At 36.2% G+C, this 27,633-nt stretch overlaps 1 protein-coding gene across 1 annotated transcript in view; it reads right to left on the bottom strand.

Moving 5' to 3' along the window:
• Positions 1-624: 624 nt before the first annotated feature.
• The window catches only part of LOC113079599 (SH3 and multiple ankyrin repeat domains protein 3-like), a 47,388-nt gene continuing 20,379 nt past the window's right edge, over positions 625-27,633 (bottom strand). Inside the window, exons 3-8 of the mRNA XM_026251843.1 lie at positions 21,959-22,072; positions 8,314-8,389; positions 1,862-1,944; positions 936-1,059; positions 837-840; positions 625-741 (exon numbers count right to left, since the gene is read on the bottom strand). Of these exons, the coding sequence (XP_026107628.1) occupies positions 625-741; positions 837-840; positions 936-1,059; positions 1,862-1,944; positions 8,314-8,389; positions 21,959-22,072 (518 nt within the window). The remainder of the gene's footprint in view (positions 742-836; positions 841-935; positions 1,060-1,861; positions 1,945-8,313; positions 8,390-21,958; positions 22,073-27,633) is intronic.

The raw sequence follows: 27,633 nt of genomic DNA, 5'->3' as shown, positions 1-27,633 counted from the left end.
CAGCAGTCAGCACATTCCCTATAACTCAACTACACACCACATATGAACTATAATCATGCAATGTATTAAACGGCAGACCTTGTTTCTAAGTTACATACCCTGTATACCCTGATTGGCTGGAAAAACCCATTAAAATTAAATTAAATCAAATAAAAATTAATACTTGCATTTTCGGTTCGTGTACTTTTGCGCCCATTCGTTTTTTTGTTTTTTAACCATGATGAAAAAAAAGAATGGTTTTGTATTTTAAATGCTATGTTGAAAACCAAAATTTAAATTAGATCTGTACACACAGAAATGCTGCCCGAAAAAGACATTTTAAAAAACATTTTATTAAACATTTTATTATATATAAATATCATAAATATATATATATATATATATATATAATATATATATAGTATATATATATATATATATAATTATATATATATATATATATATATAAAATAAAATTATTTATTTTCAAATTAATAAAATCAAAATGTAATTAAATTAAGGAAAATATAAATAAACAAAATATAATAATAATAATATATAACATAACATAGAGCAGCGTTATTATCTAGGACAGAACAGTTCTGTTTGACATGAACAAACTTACCCTTCTTCCTGACTGACTCCTCAGACTCTGGCTTGCGTGTGACTGACACCACCTTCATCAAAGAGGTTATTCCCACCCTGCCGGATGAGTGACACCACCTGCTTGTGTCCCACTTTTACCACGTTAACACTATTTACCTGAGAGAAAAAAAATCAGAGAAGTCATAAGTTTTTTCATCCCACTGGTACATTCCCAGCATCTCATACTACACTCAGTCCTACAAGGTCATTACACAGCTGCAACAAATATTAATGCATTTTTTATGTGCTGAAAATGTGGAAACTTGATGAATAGACACAGAAAGATATGGTATATAAAACCAATCCTATACCTCAATGAGGAAGTCACCAGTCTAAGCCCCGCCTTCCAGGCCACGCCCTCAACATCCACAGACTCCAGGTACTGGAGTGCAGGAAAGGCAGGTGTGGGTGTAAACTCTTCAATGGGTGTTTCCGCTACACAAACACAGAGAAACACATGCAATATCACATTGTTGGTGATTAGACTCGTTGAGGAGTCAGTGAATGGCTTGCTTATGCATAATTCTGCTGGGATAAAGTAACAGTCAAATATTTCATGGTCCCTTGATGAGCCATTCTATTATATAAACATATGCCTAAATAGATCTGTAAGTGTTTTGCTCTTAATCTTTGAGGAAGTCATAGTATAGGAATTATGAAAGCAATAAAGAGACTGCTGGACACACATATTAGTAAGAGATATTAATGCACCATGTGGGTAACAGATGGCATTAGTAATTCATAACTCCTACACAGGATGGTGCCACCCCAGATTCTGGGCACTAACACACACACACACACACACACACATAGACACACACACACACACACACACACACACACACACACACACACACACAACTTACAAACTGTCTAATAACACTGTAAGTAATGAAGTTCACTTATTCCCTTATCTCTAAATTTATGCCGTCACTGAACTGCATGTGTAAAGCACACACACTCTTGCACTACTGATATGCAATGAGTTTCGACTATTATGTGATTATTTCATTATTTCAAATGTAGATGTGCTGTTGGATAATATTAATCCATAACCAAAACTATTTAAACTTGATAGAAGTAAAATTGCATTCAAGTTTGGCTCTATTCGGATTAGTCAGTTTTCACAAGCCAATCAATTCCCAAAAACAGTGTGTACTGTAACCCAGTTTTGTGAAAGAAGCTGCAACTCTGACTGTAAGAGCAAACTGAGGCCATGAACTCAGTCATGGCTTACCTTTCGCTCCCCGCAAGACGAAGCCGAATCCCTCATTCTCTTTCTTCTGGAGCACAGCGTTCTTCTCCTCGATGATGTAATCACTGAGCATAAGAGAGAGCAGGACAGTGAGGTCAGATTCCAGCACCATGCCTGTATCAGGACCACCACGGCCGGGCACTTCACGCCTGGACCACCGGACGTACCCCCACACAGCTACTCTCCCTGATCCCTGTCCTGCTCCGCTGATGAGCCAATCAGGTTAAAAGCAGTGGCTGTGAGAGTGTGGACGCTATGAAAAAGCTCAGGTGGAAGCTCCTGTCCTTCTGTTTGACTCCAGCGCAGCCTCTTTAACTGCATTAGGAGATTGGACCAAATGCTAATATCCAGCCTCTCATGCTTTTAAATGAAAGAAAAGAAAAACGAGGGCCGTGTCCAAATCCGAATGCAGCAGAGAGACAAAAAACATCCTTTAAAAGCCAGAAATGTAAGAGGACAGTTTTAACCCTGCATTTATGCCTTAAAGTGCAGCCCATCAATGATAAAGGGATGGGATGAGCACTGACAAAAAAGAAAGTGAGACAGAGACACACAAAGGATCTTTTTCTATGGTGGTCTCTTCCCCCTAACACACATACATGGTCCATCTGTCTGGATGCATTGAGATAGTTATCATCAGTGCGAACAGCAGGGACAAATCTGTTCTTCCTTACTCATGTGAGCCACAGTAACCCGCCTGTAGACACCATCAGCCCCCCTCCAACACACACATACAAACAGTGCTCTAGACATACAAATATCACATCACTAACCTCACTGCTATGATTAACTGTTCTACATTTGCATTACGTGGCAGACGCTTCTAAATAAAACAACTGGGCTTCTCATGCTTAAGGCAACACACTACAGATGAAAAGGGTAAAAAAAAAAAATGTAATTGACAGATTTCATTGTACTTTTCACAGATGATTAATCGCTGTGCATTAAGATAACTGTTCTGTATAACAAGTTTTCTGAAATGTTACGTTTGTACTTGCAAAAGAGGCATTATGCAATTTAATATGCACCAATTTGCATACATTACTTGAACAGAAATCAGACTACTGAATATTTCATTCATTGTGAACATGTTAGAATGAATGTTTTTTCTCTTTTTATTACTCCAGATATCTGAATTTTTTTTTTTTTACACGTTTTAAGGATTTAAATTCTAAATCAGGTGAATGATATATGAAAACACAAAACACATCACCTCATTTATAACAACGCCCAATACCATCTAAAAATCTGTTTCATAAACAGAGCATATTAAAGTCCTTGTGAACAGCTGCTTGTGTGCTGATTGCAGAATAATTATCACAAAATGACTAAAAGCTGTCTATGTGATCACATGAGACCAGAGCAACGACTGGTGTCTGTGTCATCAAACTATAAGAAGAAAGCTCATCTCTCTCCCTCTCTTTCTTCATCGTACCCTGAGGGTCTTCATCACTGATGCATTAGGAGTGATGAATCTAATTAAGCAGTGGAGAATCAATTAGATAAATTACAGATGATTCGGTGTCGTTAGCGCCTCGGGTTAACGAAATGCTCTGTCCTACAGAACAGCAGTCACGGCTGTGATAACATCAGTGTAGGGTCGGGCGTCTGGAACTTTCATTTGCTGTGGTTTTGTTTATGAAAAAGCTGCATTAAACTGGGACAGTGGAATATTTGGGTTGCATTTCCCATTATCTATTTAATAAATGTACAAGTAAACACTTGCAGTCTGAAATTAAGATAGACACAGTTTTTGTATTACCCAGCTGTATTTACCCGCAACTTATACCATCCAAGTGAAAGATATAACATCAACATACCATAAAAAATAAAAAAAAAACACCCGATCAATGAGTTGGAAAAAGATCACCCCACTCCTAAAATTGACTTGTAAACTCAATCAGGTGTAGCTAATCACCTTCTCAATGGCACAACAAGGCCATTTGACTTTCATCTGTGATCAGCAGTGCACATTTTGATTAGCTCAGCATGAAAACAGATTTCCTGGAGCATTTCAGTACGTGGTAGTGCAACTTAAGCAAACAATGAACTATGGATGTTGAAGCACTGTCAAAATATCTCCAGATAAAGTTGTGGAGATGAATACAAAGACATTTCAAAGGCTTTATCAATGCCTAAAAGCACAGGGAAGTCTATTATTAAGAATTGAAATGTATTTGGTACAGCACAGACCGTCCCTGGATCAGAATATCACTCCAGACTGATGAAAAATGGATGAAAACTGGATGAAAAAGCCAGGAAGAGACTGATCAGAGAGGCGACCAAGAAGCCTGCAGCAACTCTGAAGCAGTTGCAGGAATTTATGTCAAAGAGTGGTCATTGTGTGCATGTGACAAAATCACAAAACATTCTCCAAAAGTGTGTCTTGTACGGGAGGGTTGCAAGAAAAAAGCCACTCCTCAAAAAAAGGCCACATGCAGTCATAACTGAACTTTGCCAAAACATACCTTGAAGATTCTGAGGACACACGGAAAAAGGTGTTATGGACGGACTAGAATAAAACTGAATTATTTGGTCTCAACACCAAATGCTATGTTCTTAATAAATGCCAACGCAATAATGAAATCTGAGCAGGTCTAAAAACTAGGGCCGGGACTCGATTAAAAAATGTATCTAATTAATTAGAGGCTTTGTAATTAATCGAAATTAATCGTATTTTAATCGCAGATGAATATTTGATCTGAGAACAGTGAGAAGTAATTTTTTTTTCACATGGATTTATAGTGTACCATTGAATAGTGGCTGAATACATAAGCTTAAGCAACAAAATATTGTTTATTTTTGTTCAACCAAGTCTAGCAGACCAGTGCAATTTTTGCCTTGAAGTGTAGCAATAGCATATTTAGAAACAATTTAGAAATATTACATTTCAGAAATTCAGGAAGCTTATAGGTGCTGGAACCTTCTGTAAATAGTTTTTTTTAAGTAAAACAAAATACTGTCAATTACATTCAGAACATTGGGAACACTGACTATTAGAAAACATCTCTCTGTTGCTTCAGAGGCCATAACATACTAAGTCCAACTCTCAATAACCTTGGCCAAAACAATAAAGAGTTCAACATAAACTGCCAGTTGCACCAACACAATAATACATAGTTCAACATAATGTGTAAAGTCCACGCTAGCTGCTATATGTTTTGCGTTGAGGTGATACTTGAGGCTCGATGTGCTGCGGTGATATGCTAACGCTAGTTGGTGCTCCAGTATAATCGGTCTGCCGAAACTCATCCAGTGAGAAACGTTCCGTGGTGCAAAAATAAATTATAAAAATGCGAGAATTTTTTTCTGTAATTAATTAATGTTAGTTAACGCGTTATTTTTTGTGTAATTAATTAATCTCAATTAACGCGTTAAAGTCCCGGCCCTACTAAAAACTACAACATCTTTTTAATTTTATATTTTATGTAAACAAATTGTTAAAAAATGTTTATAGTAATAAACAACCTGCAGTTTAATGTTTGCATTTTTTTCCGAAAATACCGAAAATGAACCGAACTGTGACTTTAAAACCGAGGTACGTACCGAACCGTGATTTTTGCGTACCGTTACACCCCTAATATATATATATATATATATATATATATATATATATATATATACATATATTATTAAGTAATAGAACGGCTGCCCCCCGCTAATTATCATCGACACCCCATCTTTTTGATTGCCCAGCACCAGGTTCCTGACAGCAGTGGGTGTGTGAGAGGACTGATAATCCCCTCAAGTGCTGTGGGCCAAGGAAGATGAGCCACTGTAATGTAGGCACCACCTCTCATGCCCCGGACCACAGAGAGGAGTGCATGCGGCCGCCGGACTCCGCCCCTTACCTGGACCCCTCCTTTCTAAACACTGCCCCTCCTTCACGAATCCCACCACAACAAGTACACCACATTTATTAACAAGGACAACCCCCCCACCCCCCCGTTTATTATGGACACTCCTTCCCCTTTGGATTCTTTATTCTCCATTTTGGAATAATAATTTTGTTTTATTTTCTGTTAAATAAAAGCCTCTCTGAGGCATGATGCCTCACCCACTGTGTCTGTTGTTTGCTCCTCCCACCACAATATATATGTGTTTGTGTGTGTGTGTACATGTCTGGGTAGGTTCATGCTTTATGTAATATTTCAATTATATAAAAGCATTAAACATTTCAAATATTTGTTATAAACTTACAAAAGCCCTCACAGCCAAGTTCAGCTAATTTAGTGCCTAATGATAAGAGAATCAAGTGTGAAAATGAGTATAATGGCCATTAGACTTCAGGAAAAAGGTTTCCTGTAGCGCTGACTTCTTGTTATTGTAGTGCACAGGACTCCCCAAAATGATCTCCTGAGCCGAGGGGAACATGCATGAGTATGTTAGCTCCACTTTTTCCCATGTCAATGAAGATACACCTCTGTACAGCAACATTCACATATAATGAATACTTGGGAGGAGAGTGAAGATGGAGTTGACAGCACACATTTGACAGCATTAGCTTTTCAGAGCTAGGTCAATGTTCGCTAACTTTTCTGAATGAACAGACTTAGCGGAATACAGTTTGGCATACTCACATGCTAACATTTATGGTTTAAAGGGGTAATATGATGAGATTGACATTTTTCATTTCTCTTTGGAGTGTTACAGGCCCCTGTTGCATAAATAAGATCTGTAAAGTTGCAAAGACTAAAGTCTCCAATCCAAAGAGATATTCTTTATAAAATTCTTTAAAAAAAGAAGATTTGCATAATGCCACCCAAATGTTCACGCAAAGAAAGAAGGCACAACTTTGATTCTCGTTGTAGTATTGTTGTTGCTGTACCGTGCCGCCGTGTTGTGGAGATGCTGTGTGTGACAAAACTACTTTGTCTGGCCTTCCTAAAGAGGACGATATTCGCTTCGTCATGCCTAGAGTTGATCTGTGCTGGTCGCTGAGGAAATACAGGCTTCTCATATTACCTGAACACAGTTTGGCATACTCATATACTAATGTTTACATTTTAAATTGAATAGTAGGCTTTACACTTAATTTGACTTTAAACCTAAAACTTTAAGCTTAAAATGAATTTGGAGTTCACAGTTGAATCGCCATCTCTGCAACTTCCAACAGTTTAATCACTGTTGGCTTAAACGCATCTCACAGAGGATTTCAGTAAAGTGATGGTCATTTATTCTTATCTTATGATTTTAACACCATTTGTCTTGTGTGTTTCAAGTTCATTTCAGAAGGTAACTGATTTGACTGGGTGCAGTTCTTTAGGCGGCTGTTCTAGGCCTGTTTGCTGTTGTTGAGCAGCCTGGCAAGAGAAGACGTATGAAGTGAGGAGTATCAGTTTGACAGAGAGACTCCAGTAATTAATCCTCTCTGGTTCTCTCTCTCTCTCTTACTCTATTCCACAACTCATCCTATCTCCTCCTGTGTCCCACATCAGTCTTTAATTTCGAAAACACTTGTGAAATATATTACACATGCAGAATCAACGGAATTACAATAACAGCAACAAAAACTAGCTTATGTGTTGCGGTCTAATATACTAGTAGAACCTTCAAAATTAAATATGCACTAGTCTGATCAAGGTCTATAGCTTCATAGAACTCTAACACAATGATTTTTTTTTTTTTACAACTCCGACCTGCAACTTTGTACAGTGGAAAGACTTCTTGGGTGTAAATCAAATCATTTAGGCAGTTTTGCAACAATATAAGTTCACAATATACAAACCTTTACTACTTTTTTAGTATAAAAGAAAGAAATGAGAAGCTGTTTGTGCAATGTTGTGAGAAATTGTAGTAGATACCAAAATGTATTGACTTTGAATAAAGTAAATGGATAAAATAATATTATAAAATGATGTATAAAATATAGAAAATACATTTATTTTATTATTTATTATATTAATGCATATGACATCATATCTTGTTCCTCATATTTATTGGTGAGACAGAATAAACTGCATTCATATCACCTAATTTGATCGTCCCTTGAAACACAGTAGATATTATTCACAAATAGCTTTGCATATCCTATTACACTGTAACATTGTGCATGATGTAAAACGTGACCTCTTCTTTAATAGCATGCACTGACTGTTTTTTATTACACTCAGCTGTAGAATTTAATATAGTTCTCTGTTCTCAAGGGAATCGAGTACTTAACCATTTATTTTGCACTCTAAAACAAACTGAAAAGAAATATGTTGCATGCATTCAAACGTGAAATGAGGACTAAACGTGTGTTTAAATTAAAAGCAAATATGAGTGGCAAAAAACAAAAACATGACGTAATGTGTGTTCACAATCTATATCCTATAGATGGCAGTAGAGACTCGATCCTTCAAATAACAGACTTCACAGGTTAAGCTTGAACTATTGATGACCAAAATGCCTATATAATTATTTATGCATGCACGCATACTGTAAAACATTACCTATATGAGGTAAAGTTGTCATAGGAGCCCACAGTGTAATGTCTGAACAGCCTCTTGTTTCGGTCCTCTCTCGTCTCTGAAAGACAAAAATGACACAAATTGGCATTAATCATCATAACAACTATATTTTTCATTTTAAGTGCCGTTAATCATATTTGCAATGCATTTCAGAGCCGATCACATGTCTCTAATCAGCCTTCTGTGAAAATGTGGGTGTTTGTTTATGTGCAAAAATGCAGACAATCTTAATTAAATGCACAGGCAAGGTCAACTGTATATTTGTGTGTGTGTGTGAGAGAGAATGTAGTCTCGTTAATCCAGTCTGAGGTTCTGGCTAATAGGGCTGGTGTCTCAAGCCAGACTAGATTTATGTGATTGGACTTTGGGCTTGGAAATCAATGCGTTGCTTCCCTACAGAAGTCCAATCTGCTGACACACGTATACACACATTCACATTCATACACAAAAACACCCCGAGAATCTTACAAATAATGAATCTTACAAACATTTTCTGGCAAGAACAAACAGTCAAACACACGCATTTCTTTCCTTGATACATTAGAAATTGTGTTACGGCGGTTATTGAATTACACGTTGCTCTCAGTGTTATCGAATTCAACGTCTTCCTCTCTCTCTCCCCTTTCTTAATAAACTCATTGACCCACTTGCTCTGGTCTGATTACTTATGCATATTTCCTCTGTCTTTTTCTTCCGTCCCCTTTCTCCATTCCTTCCTGTATCACACTCTAGTATTCCCTCTGTACATGTCTGCTCTTCTTCAGTCCTCTCTTCATGTGACATTCTGCGGCTGTCATGTGTGTATTTAGTCATATTATAATAAATTAAAGCTCTGAAATAAACAGGTTCAGTGTACTATGAAAACATAATGTAAAACTCAACTTTCTTTCAGCCTAAAAAAGAATGAAAGCTGAATATTATATGTACAACTGCATACATTTATACTACATTTTTGGTGATGTTTACAGTAGGTAAAAAGGTGAAAGCTGGATATATACGTATACTTAAAGATACAGTTAAAACTAATAATACACGTAAAATGTGGTATGCTACCCAACGTTATTACCTCATGTTGCATATGACTTGCTGTACTTCTGACAAAAGACAAAGGATCAGAGAGAGATGATGAAAAATGGTCATGAAAAACTTATTATATCATACATTATATTATTAACCAAAAAGTATGAAGGAAGTTTGACCTAGTGTTCCTGTAGCTGAAGTGGTAGAGCAAGGTTGGGGGTTTGAATCCCAGGGAACAGATGTTAGGAAAATTTTTTAGCCTGAATGCAATGTAAGTCTCTTTGGATAAAAGTGTCTGCTAAATGCATACATTTAAATTTAATTTATATACATATAAAAATAAATATAATTACATAAATCATAAATAAATAAATGACAAATAATTTATGCTAAATTACAGAATAGAAAAACTGTAAATTATAAATTATACAAATCAAATTACAACAATAGATGTTGATAGCAAACAGGAAAACTTGCTTTAAAAAATAACTGAGCTCTTTTAACACAACAGTTCTTAATTCACAATTCCATAACTAAGTCTAAATCTGCCTGCTATGCTCACACTTTAGTCGCTTCACTCAGACTAATGTGATTAATAATTACATTACAGTATATTGGTAATTGACTACATTTCAAAAGAAAGAAGAGAGACAGGGAGAGAGAGAGAGAGAGAGAGAGAGAGAGAGAAGCGAGAGTTACATCTACTGACTCAGTGTCCTACTCTGTCACCACAGAACTGAGAAGTTAAAGCATACATTAGCATTTTAATGACTTGAAGGCAAGGAAGGATGCACAGATCAAATTCACAGGAGAGAGAAAGAGGGTGATATATAAGCACACATATAAGCACTGGTATTATTATTGCCTACAGGGATTTGAACACAGACTGAACCAAAAACATTTAAAATATGTCTGTAAGCTTGCACTTTTTGACTTGAACGAGTATGAAACCACCCTCAACATTCTACTGTACTAACCATTATCAATGTCCTTGCAACCAACCAGCACATCCTAGCATTGCTTTGGGTTTTCCACAAGTAATAGCGACTAATGGTTTCTACTAAAAATGTTACAATTTTCTTGAAAGTTCATGAATAATTGGCATTGCAAAGGCGTGTTTCTTGATTATATCTATAATTATACATTATATTATACCTTAATTTAATTTAATTTACATATAATACACTATACAAAATTATATACATTTTATATAACAAACTTTATGGATCATATAAATACATAAAAATATATATAAAAAATGATATGAATAAAAATTATACATTCTAATATAAATACACTATAAACCTAATTATAAATGATCAAATTTATACAACTAATTTATAAAAACATATTTATATAAAAAAACGATATATATATATAAATAAATATCTGATTAAAAATATTATTATAATACAATGTGCTGTCAGTGACAGCAAGTTATTTAAATATACACGAAAATCTGATCTGATTTACACATAATGCATAATCTTTACTCATAAATAACTGCACAAATATATAATAAACATATGAACAAGTGCATGTGTGCGCAGGTGATTACACGGGTCCCTGCCATCTTTGTCCAGAGTAAGAATAATGCAAACATTTGTCATTCTTACAGGAAGAGGAGTGAGAGAAAAAAAGAAAGACAGAGAGATCTCTGAGGGCTATACGCAGCAATCATCTGTCAAATGACAAACTACATAAACACAGACTGTATATGAATCAGTCTATTATCTCTTCAGGAATGGGATATGTTAATGCAGTTGTTTGTGTCATATGAATGGCCATATACAGACAGGATCCGGAAATGAGATTAAAAGTTTGTAGAGCACAGCTAAGTCACATCCATTCCAGATAGCTAAATGAAAAACTAGACCATTTATTCCAATACAGTGGCCAAATGAAGACAATCTCACACACACATACAACAAGACAGTGCCTCACTGAACTCATAGTGAGATAAAAAGGCTGTCAGAAAAATTAAGAGTAACCTGACAAACACTCCTGCCTAAGAATAGAGCAACAGCATACAGGAGAATCAAGTCACCTTGGGAGAAATAACCAGCCAGCAGACAATGACTTCAATGGCAAATCACATACTTAGGAAGCAAAAATGACTCTCTGTAAAACCTTGATACAAAGGTCTTCAGAGTCTCAAAGCTTCATTGTGGTAATTTGGTGACATGATCAATGATTGCAGCATATTGCAGCCTTTAACCAATCACACTCACCCTCATACTCAACAGTCTAATGTGCTAAACGCTTTAGTAAAATATGCTCCTATTTTAAATGAACAGCACTATGCATTAAATGGACTGTCCATATGCCACAGATGGTATGAGATTTTGAAATGAGAGCACACTTAAAGCCATAGAAGTCTAATATGCAGATTAAAAAAAAAACCAAATTGATATTTTATATTATTTTAATATTTAATATTATACTGATATTTGCTGCTAATCTCTACCAAATATCTGGTGATTAATTGAACAGACGTGTGATTTATTCTGAGTGGGTTCTGTCCTGTTATTTCAAAAGCTTTGGCCAACGGAGACTCACAAGGTTTAGAAAGCCAAGACGATGGTCCACTTAGACTCAAACAAACCACACTTACTCTAAAACACACACACACAGTGCAGTAAATAGGTTAGATCAATGGGGCGGCAGGTCTCTTTCCACGCTTGAGCAGAGTGTTCAGAAGTACAATAGCTGCTGATGTGATTTCGCCATTACCTCACGCTTACACTCTCTCCCTCCATCCTTGACACTTTTTTTTTTCATTTGTCCTGCTTTCTCCCAGACATCTCTCTGTCTCTCTATGGCCTCTGGCTGCCCTGCATGGAGCCGACCCAGTTGTTTTGTGCTGAGATGAAAGAAAGGGGTTGCTGTGTTTGACTGTCTCTCTTACAGCAAGCAGCCCATTTTTCCCAAGTCATAAGATGTGGATTATGAATGGTGAGACCTGAGAGAAATGAATCTAGGAGACTTTCCTTCACTAAAAACATACAGCGGTGTACATGAGCAGTAAGCAGCACTTCAGCAAAAGCTTTCCTATGTAAGGAGACTAATGGTAACACTTTAGAATAGGGAACACATATTCACTATTAAATAAGAGGATTCCCTAAACAAACTCCTAAATTGTTGCTTATAATTAGTTTATAAGGTAGATGTTGGGCTATGGAGTAGGGTAAAGGAATCTAGAATATGGTCATGCAGAATAAAGCATTAATATGTGTTTTATGAGTACTAATAAACAGCCAATATGCTAGTAATACGCATGCTAATAAGCAACTATTAATAGTCACAATTGGACCTTAAAATAAAGTGTTACCAGACTTACTGAACATATGTGCAGAAATTCCTAAATTTTTATCTCTGGCAAAAGGCTGATAATTTTTAATCAACCCTTCTCTGTCACTTTATGACTTTTCTGCTGATGTGACAATGATTGTGTGAACAGAGAGAGAGAAAAAAATTAATCAATCAAACAATCAAAAATGTATGCTAATGCAGAAAATAGGTCTATAAAAAACTTTTTTTCTATATTATTATTAATATTATTTTGCATTTTATAAACAACAAAACAATACTACTATACATGCTTTTTATGTAAGGCCTATCTAAAACTTAAAGATAGTTTACGATTAGTCAGATTAATTCATAAAAAGTAATAATAATAATTATTATTATTTATGAGGCACATTATTATTTACGAAACTCAGGGATCCTTTAAAAACTTTACACTCAAATTAATTAATAAAAAGTATATTATTATTCTACTATTAATAACAGCAGAAGTAAAAATAATGTAATATTAATTACTGTTTATATAGTGCTTTTCCAAAACTCAAGGATACTTTACACATTACACATATTATATCAGAAAAAAGTTATTAAAAACAAAGTTATTATTACATTTATTATTCAACTACTACTACTACTACTAATTGTGTTTAGAATGAGCCCTTTGAAAACTCAAGGGCAGTTCACAATCAATCTGTCTACTACACTGTATATACAAGCACTATGTTATTTTGTGTGTGTGTGTGTGTGTGTGTGTAGAGAAGTGTAACTCTGTCAAAATCCAGGACTGTTATCTCATCAAATGCATTGTCATGGTAACTCTGGAGGCATGGCAACACAATAACAGAGAATCACCAACAGCGGCACTGTGAGCCCTGGGAATGAGTTCTAACCTCCCAGAAATGCATCAGAGCAGATTACAGGCCTTCATTAGATTCCACGCTCTCACCTTCACCCGCTCGACAGTCACACCAAGCCAAACCTGTCTACGCATCAACACATCTGATCATATGACACACCTCATTCACTTCACTTCAGGCTGTGCAGCCAGGCACATAATCATAAGTGGTGTTTGATAATGCCAGCATCACTATTCCTATCTAAAGCCATATCAAAGAACCCACAATGTAAAAAATTGTTTTTCAAAGTTATAATGTAACAAATATCACAGTAGTATGTTTTATAAGAACAATATTTAAGAACAACATTTGATTCAATGTTACTTGCCATTTCTTGTAATTAATTGTAAAACTTACTAGTCATTTTCTGAGTGAAATTTATTTTTACACCACATTTCTTTTCTCTTGATTTCTGCAGCCATGCAGAGCACCCTAAAAATCTTGAAATGCTTTAGCAACCACTTGAAACACACTTGCAACCACATTGCAGTACATAGATACAAATATAGTTGGATCTGTTATATAACTTTCCTTCCAGGATAAGCATGGTTAAACATATACATCCATATTCAGACTATCCTGTGTTTCCCATGGTAACTATCTCTGAGTAGTATGCAAAACAGCCACCATACAATGAAATCACATTTAACCTGCAGAAAAGAAATTAATAACATGAAAGCTAATTTTAATGGAATACATTCCTGCTGTTATCTCACTAACTTCTCTCTTACTTACTGATATCTGTCTATCTTTCATCCTTCCTGATTTTCTAAATGCACATTTATTCATTTGCCAGAAGTTTTTATTTTTATTTTATTATTATTTTTAATCTAAAGTGACTTACAGTGCATTCAGGATATACATTTGATCAGTATGAGTGTTCCGAGTGTTTGAACCCATTACCATTTAACAGTATAGTGTCAAGTAAGATTTCTTTTCTAAGAAATTAATGCTTTTATTCAGCAAGGATTCATTAAGTTGATCAAAAACAAAAAGCATAAATACTGTTACAAAATAATTATGTTTTAAATAAATGCTGTTTTCTTGAACTCTCTATCAAAAGTTCAGGAAAAAAAATGTTACAGATTCAAACACTTCTCAGTATGTTTTTGACAATCCTTTTGACAACCTGACTGGGTCTGACATATTTTAACAGAGTGACAGTGATACGAAAGACAATTTAACCCCCTTGACTGTTTTTAGCCTCGCAGAAAGAAAAAATGATACATTTTAAAACTTATCTTCTAGACCAAAACATTAACTCGAGAAAATGTATAAGTCTCCGTGTACTGGAGAAAATATGCATGTACAGTATGTGTGTGTGCGACACAGATATGCTTATCTCAATATTCAGTGTTTCACATACACTATCAAAAATGATTGCCCAAAAGTTGTAACTGGGGTATTTTTTTTTTTTTTACAAGAAAATTGCATTTTAGTTGTTCTATTTAAAAATTTCACATTTAATTCAGTATGTTACTTTTGCGTTTTGAGATTTACTAGATATTTCTGACTGAAAACAGTCTTCGCACCTTTTTCCCCAGTGTAATAGCTTTGTTCCAAAAGCTAGTGAGCTACACTTATATATTATTTGTAATATTACCCAATGTAATGTAATAACGGCACTATTCACAGAATCTAAGCGCTGTTGTCTATGTAGCACATTCCAAATCAGACACTTATCAGATTCCGTTTCAGTAAATTTGATCCCTTAGAAGACAGCTGCTGATGTATGCAGTAGATTCAACATCTCAGCACGGTTTGGAACAAAGCTCATGTGTAAGAAGCTGAGATATAAGCAACGGACCAGGAACCTACAACCCTCAACACACAGCAACACACTGCACACTAGCTGAGAAGCCATTGGGGAAATGCTGAGATGACCTCAAATGGATAAACTATTTGTAAAGAACTTCTTATTTTATTTTATTTTTTTATCATACACTTGAAATGTTAATGATATATTGACATCTGAATTAGAAATACACTTTTTTTCTGGATTTTTAAATCCAGAAATCTGGTCATGGTCTGTCCTACTGTAGATGGCTTTATAAATCATGCTCTTGGGTCATATATTAAAAATAAAAATAAAAGTATTATATTTTGCTCAGTAAAACGGTAAAAAAAAAGACCTAAAAGTAACTGTAATTTGAAATCAATTGAGGTGCATCAGTGTGTGTGTGTGTGTGTGAGAGAGAGAGAGAGAGAGAGACCCTGCTGGGAGAACTGAATGAATTTAAAGGTACCGTATTTAGACACTTACACACATTCTAAAATTACAAAATTACAAGATGAACTACATTTAAAAACACAAAAAGAAAACAATATGCTAGGATGTTCTGGGTGCTTGCTAGGATTTTTATGTGGTCTTCTGGTTATTACTTACTGGCCTCAGTCAAAAGAGCTCACCACTCTATGTGTAACCCTGCCTGTCCTAACCACCCTGCTCTGAACGGGATGCGAACCTGGGCTGCTGGCGTGGGAGGCGGGCACACTAACAGGGATGCTAAAGACTGCAGCCTCTAATGTTAGTTGCAAGTGCACCCCTTGAGATTAGGGGAGTGTGATTTGCCTGTGTAGCTCTTACCAGCTGGTCTCCGTTACACTCACCCTCCTAAACCTCACTCCCATCCGGGTCATGGCACCAATGTAACTACTGTGTGTCTCTTTGATATTCTGGTCTCTCGCAATGTATCAGGTCTCCTCTTTAGTGCAAGTAAATGGACCCCCCCCCCCCATTTTATTGCCCACAAGTGAAAATTTTAGGTCTGATGTTTTGGAAAAGTAATAGCACATCTTAAGTGGCATGATTTTGGTAATCATTCAAGTCTGTAGCCCCAATGGTGCAGGATGTTAAACGCAACTTAAACTATTATTAATAATAACAATGATGCTTACCTTAGTGAACAAAAAAAAATTATTCTGCAAATGACACAAGAAGGCACCATAAAAAACCCTTTAAACTCAGTCAATATGTGAAAACATAAAAAACTGACTGCCATCTACGTAAGAGGGGTCATGAGAGTCTGCTAAAACAACATCAAACCAGAGAAAGAAGAAGAAGAAAAAAACTGAGGGAGTTTCTGCACCCAAACCCATAAATGAGACTTAAAATAGCAACATAACTATTTGGGTGATTCAGAAGGATGAGTCATCAACTGAGGCAGGGGCAGAGAGAGAGAGAGAGAGAGTCTGTGTGGATCTGTAGGCGTTTACTGATTCCAGACATGTCCTCCAGATCCCGTTGCACACTGCAGCAGCGCTGATGGAAATTCTAGTTTGTTGGTAAATGTGTATAAATGCAATATACACTAGCTGAACAGCATTCTAAATAGTGTGCAGGTATCAGGAAACATTTCAGAGCCATAAGTCTGGAATAATTCCTTTTAGAGCAGTACACAGACCGTCTGCTAAGATGAATGTGGTTGGCAGTTCTTTAAATAAGACTATTTTCTGAGTTAAAAGTTAAATCAAGTCTACACTCAAAATAAGTATTCTACTCTTTTATGTTCAGTTGACAAATGTAGGTTATTTAGATTATTAAAATGAATGCCTTGTTAAAGACTTCAAATAAATGAACTAATTGTTTCAATTAAGTAAAAGATGAATTGCCATGATGAGTGCATGTATTCATTGTCATTTCATGTGGTGGAGTCTTTCCTGTTGAAACAGGAAGTTGGAGCCGGTGTAACCATGGTGTAAAACTACGACTAAAACTTTTAAACATTTGTGTTACTTGAAATGAAGCTGAAATAAAATACAATAAATGTTGCCTTGGCAAAAAACTGAAATAAGCTGATACACTAAAACTGGACATAAAGAAAAAGTACAGTTAAACAGACACTAAAATAAAAACTTGTTTTAACAAAAAATAAAATGAAAACTGAAAATATAGAAATAAATGCTAATTCAAAATATTATGTATCTGTACTTGAGTTTTTATATTTCAGGCAACTTTTACTCCACTACACTTCCTAAATAAAATTTGACGAATCAGGGGTCTGGCGTTTCCCCAAAAACACCTTTTCTCACGTGCAAACAAGAGCGCACTGCGCACAGCAGCTGATGATTTCATTTCCCACTCAAGTCAAGTCAGGGGTCTGCAATACAGTATCGTCTGCAATAATATGGTAAGTATTGTTGTAATGTGCAATCTGACGTTATCAAGCAGTCTTTATCACCAAATCATATACAGAATGCACACACATTGATTTATTAGTCTATTCAAACTCAAAATTCCAGGCTTTCTAAATTGTACACCGCAAAAATGCTTCTGTATGGTTTTTATATTTGGGCTATATAATTTCATGTATGCTTAGATCTAAAACATTTTAAACATTTCAGATTTAAAAAATACTTTTTGTACTTAAGTACATTAAATATCACATACTTTAAGACTTTTGCTCAAGGTACATTCTAAACGGTGACTTCAACATCTACTATAGTAATTTTCTGGGAAGATATCTGTACTTTTATTTGAGTATGACTTTCAGGTCCTTTATAAACCACTTTTGAACAGCCCCTTGAAAACCACACATTATTCTATTGTACTGAAAGATTTAGATAAAAAAAATGTATATATATATATATATGCCTAATTACAAAAAAAAAACACTTAATGTAAATAAATATGCAGCACTCTAATCTAAGTACTGAGGTCAACTACAGAGAATGAGGGATGAAAAGAAGCCAACAAGAAAGACAGAGGATGAGAGAGCTCAAGAGAATGAGACTGATGTCACTGGAGTCACGACACAGCAGTGAGCTCAGAGAGAAATCTGAATGAACATTAGTTCAGGCTTCAGAATATGACATGCATGACTGAAATGGCTTCAGTAATCGATGTTAAATCACACACACACACACACACACACACACACACACACACACACACACACACACACACACACACACACACACACACACACACACACACACACACACACACACACACACACACACAAACACGTTTGTTTTTGTTAAAAGTGGGGACATCCCATAGGCGCAATGGTTTTTATATTGTACAAACTGTATATTCTATGGCCCTACACCAACCCTACACCTAACCCTCACAGGAAACTTCGTGCATTTTTACTTTCTCAAAAATCTCATTCAGTATGGTTTATAAGCGTTCTGAAAAACGGGGAGATGGATTATGTCCTTCTAATTCACCCTCTCCTTGTAATACCTGTGTCATCATACCCATGTCATTATACAGAGTTGTGTCCTGATATGTCACAAAAAACGAGCGCACGCACACACACACACACACACACACACACACACACAAACACAAACAAAAACACACAGTCAAAGCACATAAAGGGATTTGTTTGGGTTAATTGTACACATCACTTCACTGAGGTGAAACATATTGCCTCCACTGTCAAAGAGCTTTCATCTGTTATTGCTGGATAAACACTAACACAAAAGACACACATACATGCTCATTTTAACACTTGCAGGTCTTGATGGAGATGGACAGATGACAGGTCTATCATCACACATGGTTTAATTGACTTATAGCTTCTGACGAGTGTCTGGACACTGACACACATCAACACACTATCATAAGCAGCATTATGCAATCCCTATTACAGAACCCCTAGTGTTACCAGATTTAGAGCAGAGATACTAGAGACTGGAGTGTGCAGATGTAGACACACACACACACACACACACACACTTCACGGTACATCTGTCATACAGTGAAGCACTGCAGTTCTGCAGTTCTGGACTAGTCTCCAGTTTCCTGACATGCAGGAGCTGTCCAGTAAAATCAGGGAGCTGTCCACCACAGTTGGTGCTGAAACACCACTGGAACTCAAACAGCACCGGAATACCTGGAGAAAGCTGCTTGTTAGCATGCCAAGGATAGCAGAATAGCTTGCAAGCAGGGCCTTAAACTTACAGTTTGCCATACATGCCAATGGGTGATGACTTGAGAATACTGACAAGCCATTGAACTGTATGTGCATTATTACTAAAAAACAAAACAGGCAAAACAAATTGGGGAAACACCTCTAACTGGTGTGTAACTCCATTAAGCTCTAAATTGCATGTCTTTTGGGTCCAAATGGTTTAGTTACAACTTCTACCAGCAGGGTAGTAAGTAGTAATAGCAAAGCAGGTAATAACTAAGTTAAAGGTCCAAATACACAAATGCTTGTTTTTCTAGCAGAGATTTTTGCATGTTGGTTTTTAAAATAAAACCCCCTCTAAAATTAGATTTTTTTTTTAATGGATCCAAAAGGACTCCATAGGGTGTGTGTAGATTTGCCCTGTGTACACTGATAATCACTATATTCGCACATACTTCAAAGTTATGTGAACACAGATGCCCATAAAGAGGATGTAGATGGCAAAACAAGCAGTGCATACTCCATTAGAAAGACATCATAAATTGCAACTCTGTGTGTGTCTGTGTATACATGTGATCTGAAGCTAAAAAGGAGAGAAACTGTTAATTTTATTCTAATGGAAAAAATGAGACACATTACAAATTAAGTATGGTCTCAAGGGATCTTACTGGTTGTTACAATATTTGCTCTCAGGATAATCGATGCTGTTTTCTTATGAAACTACAGGAAATGAGAGAGGAGAAACCAACAGCGTTACAATGCTTGGGGTCGGTCTATTTTTTTTTAAAGAATTCTTGTATGCTCATGTATTGGATGCATGTATTTGAGCGAAAATTCTGTAAAAACCGAAACAAATGTGAAATATTATATAGTTATATATCTGTGGTTTTTAAATAGTAATCCTAAACACATGCTCCTTCAGAGCATAAAACCCAAACTAGTCGATTTGCCAATTTATACATGCCGGCAGCCATATCACCCTGGAGCCCAAGACCAGTTTCCCACTGAAGCTAAGCAGGGCTGAGCCTGGTCAGTACCTGGATGGGAGACCTCATGGGAAAACTGGAAGAGGTGCTAGTGAGGCCAGCAGGGGGTGCTCACCCTGTGGTCTGTGTGGGTCCTGGCAACCCAGTGTAGTGATGGGGACACTACACTGTCAACAAACAACGTCCTTCGTATGAGACGTTAAACCGAGGTCCTGACTCTCTGTGGTCATTAAAAATCCCAGGATGTCCTTCGGAAAGAGTAGAGGTGTGACCTCGGCATCCTGGCTAAAATTCGCTGATTGGCCTATGACCATCATGGCCTCCTAACAATCCCCATATCTGCTGATTGGCTTCATCATGCTGTCTCCTTCCCACCAATAAGCTGGTGTGTGGTGGCCGTTCTGGCGCAATATGGCTGCCGTCGCATGATCCAGGTGGATGCAGCACACTGGTGGTGGATGAGGAGATACCCCCCGGATTATGTAAATCGCTTTGAGTGCCTAGAAAAGTGCTATATAAATGTAAGGAATTATTATTACTGTACATGTTTACATGATGAATATGGAAGGATTCTGCTATATAACCAGTCTCTGCTGATGGGGAAACACCCTGGTGCTCTACAGGAGACACATCTACAGGGGCTTGCCAGTGGTTTCCTGGCATCATTAGATCTTTCATTTCTAGAAAGCTCTCAAAGGATGGAGGCAATACATCACTCAGAGCTCTCCTTTAACCTGTTTCTCTATGTGTGCGTGTTTGAATTATTGGACACTTGCCAAGTCTGAAAAGGTGTGTGGGAATTTTTCATCTCTTTCTCACACTCTCACAATGCATTTAAATGGGATGTTTAGTACAGACACTGTCCTGCCTGCCTGATCTCAACACCTCCAAAAACAGCATTTAGAAAAAGAAAGAGAGAGAGAGAGAGAGAGAGAGAGAGCACGATCGAACAGACAGAAGAGAGTAAAACACACGGAGAGAGGACTATTTGTGTGGATTATATGATTATAAGTTTTATCTACAGACATACTGTACTGTTGAAAACCATGCATGTGAGACAACAACTTTAGGCATGTAGACAATCTAGAGTTTCTAGAGTTTGATTTTAAACTATTATTTCAGCATTTAGATTCAAAATGTTTGGAGCTACTACAAAAAGAATGCAGTAAAATGCCCTAAAATATAGTATAATGTAATAATATAATATAAATATAACATTTAACACAATAAAAGTATAATAAAATGTAACAATATAATATAAATGACCACTTTTAAGGCAATTTAAATTAAAATTCTTGAGTATGCATCATTTTAAACTGATTCAATGAAATTTACACTTTAAAGAACCGATTCACAGAAATTAATCAAACAAGTTACGGGTACAAAACTAGTTTACCGGCACAGTTCTAAAGGCAAAAAAACATGTAAAATTAATAAAAATTCTCATAATGTTGGTTGATTTATTTTGCCTACAGAAAAATATTTAATACAGTATAAATATGGAATATATATTGGCCAGTATTAGTATGCAAATGTATTATTGTGTGCCACTTCTTACCAAGTCGAGGATCAAACTGTCTCATCTGTACCTCCTCCACACAGTCTGCAGGAAACCATCCGGTTCTTCCTTTCACCGTCCCTTCCCAGAAACCCCCTTCTCCTATACTTAACACTGTCGGAGAAAGAGACACAGAGCGAGACATTAATTATTATATAATTATCTCATGAACACACATTTATCTGTTGATCAGACATAGATCCCTGTAAAAGTTAGCTGTAGGTGTTAATACCTGGATAATAACAATGAATCAATCAATCAAATTAGTAATTGATGGAATTTACATCAACTGGAAAAACATTTGTATCAAGCAAACACAGTTTTGTTTTTTATTCTGAAAATGCAAACATTTTACATTTATGGAAATAGTTATAATTAACTTTACACTAATAGAAGTCTATGGTACATTTCTAATTTAGATGTTTGGTGTGTGCATGAATGTGATCTCAGTAAGCATTCAAACATCTTTTTGCTTTCGGAAATAAGCTTGCAGAGAGAGAACCGATAGATGAAATATTCTGTGACGTGAGTTGAATGACCAACTCTGAGACAGTGCAGAACATTGTGTTCAACCGGAAACTGATTCATATAGTGATATTCTACACTAACTGAAGAAACACAATTAATTATGTGTGACCTCACCAGACACACTAAAAACATATAAAGTTACATGCAAGTCCTTCAGCATTGGAGTTGCTAGGATACTGCAGTTTAAAAGAACTGTGTGTACGAGTCTGTGTGTGTGTGTTTATCCAATGTGTAAGGTGTGCAAAAAACCAGGATGGCAATTTTGTGATACTCCATGAATTCCATAAATCAGTAAGTAAGCATGTGCTGTGTATCGTAAAGATCTACTAAAGTAGATCTTTAACTGGAAATGGCATATAAGTGAAACCCCGCTTAAACAGAGCACATAACAAACACAAAGCACACACTTTTTCTCAGTGTGTCTTTCAGCCTCTAAGTGAAGTACTCGGTCCTCTTGCTCTTGAAGTGTTATCCTTTAAGGCCAATGCTCACCTTCAGAACATGCCATAGGAATGAACTGGAGTTTTGTATCAACAGAATTGTCATTATTTTAATTGATAATTTATAGAAAAGAAAAAAAAAAAAACCTTAACAGAGGCCAACAGTTGCCATGGCATGATTGTGTCAGTAATACTTTTAAAGGGCTCCTATTTTAATCTGCTCAGCTGTAAATATTAATAATGTTGTCAATTATGCCATTACAATTTGTTTTACAGTCTATGGTCTCGACCCTGTTTTTGCATATTCCGAGGGCGGGAATTATTTAAATGAGTGAAATTGTGACTTCACAGCATCCAGAACAGGAGTCCTGTAGTCAGAATGAGATGTTTGTTGTAGTTCTTGAGATGTTTTATGTTAATGAGAATATGTCCCTTTGGAGTAACCTTTTTTGCTCAAACAGAAGCATTACACACTAATGTTAAAAAAAGTGAAAAAGCATGATACAAATCCTTTTAGTTGAGGTGCAACTAAAAGTTCAACTGAAATACAAAACTTCCATTACTCCTCAACACACACACACACACACCCACACACACACACACACATGTTTATTTTTGTCAAAAGAAGGGACATCCCATAGGTGTAATGGTTTTTATACTGTACAAACTGTATATTCTATCGCCCTTCACCAACCCTACACCTAACCCTAACCTTCACAGGAAACTTTGTGCATTTTTACTTTCTCAAAAAAACTCATTCTGTATGATTTATAATGGGGAAGCTGTGGCCTAATGGTTAGAGAGCTGTTCTAGTTACCAGAAGGTCGCCGGTTCTGGTTTCGGTGCTGGCAGGAGTTGTAGGTAGGAGGAAGTGAATGAACAGCGCTCTCTTCCACCCTCAATACCCATGTCTGAAGTGTCCTTGAGCAAGGTGGTCTATAGCTGCCCACTGCTCCGGGTGTGTGTTCACAGTTTGTTCACTTCTCACTGCTGTGTGTGTGCACTTGGATGGGTTAAATGCAGAGCACCAATTCTGATTATGAGTAACCATACTTGGCAAATGTCACGACTTTCACTTTCAGTTATAAGCGTTTTGAAAAATGGGGACATGGGTTATGTTCTCATAAGTCGCCCTCTCCTTGTAATAGCTGTGCCAAACCCATGTCATTATACAGAATTGTGTCCTGATATGTAACAAAAACAAGAGCACACACACACACACTAAATTTTCTTTTGAGAAAGAATCAAAGCTAATCATCTAAATTTCTCTAAAAAAGAGATTCAAAATTCTGTGAGTGGATTTAGTGATGATCTAGCTGGCAGCACAGCCATTAGAAAACTATCACCTCAATGCTAGTGACTGAGGTTACGCGCACACACACACACGTGCCTCCAGACACATACAAATGGATTTCTGTGCTGCGTGTCACAATTAAACACCTGTGTAAATTGGGCTTGTCTTGTAATAAATTCAGGAGGAAAATAATACGCACACCATCAGTGGTGCTTCTCATTTGAATGTTTTCAATATTTGTGTTCAGAGAAATCAGTGTGTTATTGTGTTGAGGGGACATTTCATGGAAAACAGGATTTTCCTCAAGTTTGATGTGCTGTCAACGTAATCTAATGTTCATAACACAATCTGCCCATAACCCAGTCCACACAGACTGACCAGTTATGGATATTAGGCAGAAAAATTGGGCATGCTGCATGAAAAGAGGCAATTTTGCAAATATAAGTGTTTCATAGACAGATTTGCTGGATGTGTGTGGAAACAACTGCCCTGAGTAACACAGAACAGTACATTTTGGTAAGAAGCCAGATCTTTAAAATATGAAAATATGAACATGAAATAAACAGCTGAATTCAAAATGTGTCACCATGATGTCAGAACTATAAGAAATGTTTTTTACATTTTTTTGTTTTATATATATTTTTATTATTATTATTTTCTATCTTAGTACTTTTTAAATAATTTATACACACACACACACTCTATATATATATATAAGCCACTTAAAATTATATAGATATATTATATAAATTAAGATCTAACTTTTAAGCAACTTTTTTTTAATCAATCTTTTATTTATTTATTTCTTAACAACAATAACTGTAAAACAATGCAATGTTCAATTACAGCTGGAAATTTACATTATACACACACTCTTACATCATAGTCACCATATTTATAACATATTTATAAACACAATGTCACACAATGCCAAAATGCCTATGGACTTGGTCTTTCTAACCAAGTATTTCATTTAAGTTTAGAGTTTAGTTACATTTTAAGCCTGAGAGGGAACATAGAAATTGTCCAAAAAAATGGCTGCTTTTGGTACAAGAAGCTAACATTACAGAAAATAAAAGCCACAAATTTACTTACAGAATAATCAAGCGTAAGTGAAGTGTGTGCGATCCTTTCGATGTGTCCTGAAGGAACAACTCGTGCTCTTTTATCCGCAATGACTGCAAAGAACAGCAGGTCTGTGTAGACGTTTTTAGATCTGCGTGTGTCTTACATAACTGATCACTCAACGGACTCGATCTAGTGTGTTAATAACAAAGTGGGCCCACCAGACCTCTCCTGCTCTGCCGTGTGCTCGGACACGCTTGGCATATTGAAAACAGGCCTTCACACATACTAGAAAACAGCACCATGGGAGAAACACTTGCCAAGCTCTCAGTGTCAGTCCCTGACCATCAACCAGCAGCCGACTGAGGCAAAGTGCCACGGCGAGTTCTTGACAGAAGGACCGTTGTTTCTGAGGAGAAGGGCCTGAAGTGTGTGTGTATAAGCACACAGGAGAGTGTTGCTTTTCGGATGTTGAGATACTATCAAAAATCTCCATTCTTATCAGCTTCAAAGCCCCACTGAGTCTTAAAAAAGATGAAAGGAAAATGAGTAATTCAGCCAGCAAGGAACTTTTCAACTGTGCACAATATGAGCTCAACAAATACAGACACAGTGTAATGAGCGCGATTCGTTCATTTCTTTTCAGCATAAATCAGAAGTGAATGAATGTAGCTGGATATAGTGAAGGACTTTCTGTTAGGACTTTCTATTGCTCATTCAGTCATTTTCAGCTCATTCACAGGTAAATGACACAACTGAGCCAAATCACACATGAACGAGATACAGCTCAGAAAGAGATGTTAAAAGGAAAAGATTGATACAGACACAAAAAGAGAGTTTTAAAGCTTACATAAAAGGAGGAGGGCTATGGAATGACCGGAATGATGTTTTTTGGACAACTTTTTAAATGAATATAAACTATCATTCTATGAACAATTTAAACCTTTTTAAAAATAAGTTTGTGCTTTTATTTAGCAAGGACACATTAAATTGGTCAAAAGCGACAGTAAAGACATTTAAATACGAATAGATTTGTTTTCAATAATGCTGCTCTTTCTTGTTTCTTTCTATTCTATTACGAATTCCACAAAAATATTAAACCGTTTCAACATGGTATATATACTCGTACGAGTTATTGTACTGGGATGTTTTTTTTTGCAATACTTTAATGCATGTCTGTATTCATGAGTATTAGTATGAAGTACATGTGTGTGTCAGTATATGAAAGCAAGTGTGTATGTGTGTTCCGATCTGTTAACCATCTTATTAACTTGATATGTAATAAAGTTTAATCTGTGTAACCAAACCACCGGTTGAGCTGAGTTGAGATGCACGTCAGTCACATGCTAATCAACTGGGTTCAATTTTGCACTCTCTTTAGCTTTAATAAATAGAATGATAGCCGCAGCTCTAAATTTCCAGGCCACTTAACTGTGATAAGCCTCTTCTTCTTCTGAGAGAGAGAGACAGGGTGTATCAAATCTAATCATATATCTCTAATGAATCCCATTGCTCAATAACTTTCATTAAAGCAACCAAAAGCTAAATGGCAAATGCTAAACTGCAAAAACTACCAGCTCAGGAAGGTTATGTCTAGTCTAATATCTGGTTTGTTTTATGCATTAAATAGCTTGATGGGTAAAAGCAAGGTCACATTAAGCATTTGCTCACACTAATTACAGTACAATACAATGTCTAAGTAATGGTATGATTTCATAACTTAGTAATTGTGTTCAATAACAGGCTGTGATTACATTTACTTATTGCTGTTGTTACTATACTAATGTGCAATATGTGCAAGGTTAAGTAATGCTTTTTCACTGAACCAATCAAATCTTGTGCCTGAAATAAAGGCTACAGCATTTTTGCCCCAGTCTGACACGGCTCCACCTAATTGGCTGGAATTATCACTCAAATAATAAGAAAAAAACCTAAACACAAACAAGTGTAAATTAGGATCGTAAAACCAGAAATGTTCTCATTAATTAATGTAATTACGGACCTGGAAAAAAAGAGGTGGGCTGGAACGTATATATATTGCCACAGTATAGCAAAATTTTTTGAACAAGAATAATTTTGAGAAAATATGATTGTTTCAAATGATCCAATCATAATGAAGACATTGACCTACTGTATTTGTGCAGAAATGTTTGAATATTTCTGGTTTAACTTTGCTGTTTTGTTAACTGCAATGTTATTTTAACTAATATTAGATGAAGAAAACAAACAGGGTTCACTTTCTGTCTTCCCAGTCTCCACGTAGTTAAAATAAGCACAAATGTCAGGGCATGTCAAAACATCTCAAGGATCCGAAAATGACCTCTGACCCCAGAGGGGTCATGATCACC

The sequence above is a fragment of the Carassius auratus genome, unplaced genomic scaffold (genome assembly GCF_003368295.1).
Source record: "Carassius auratus strain Wakin unplaced genomic scaffold, ASM336829v1 scaf_tig00028675, whole genome shotgun sequence".
NCBI lineage: Eukaryota > Metazoa > Chordata > Actinopteri > Cypriniformes > Cyprinidae > Carassius > Carassius auratus.
This window is presented reverse-complemented; position numbering and strand designations above follow the sequence as displayed.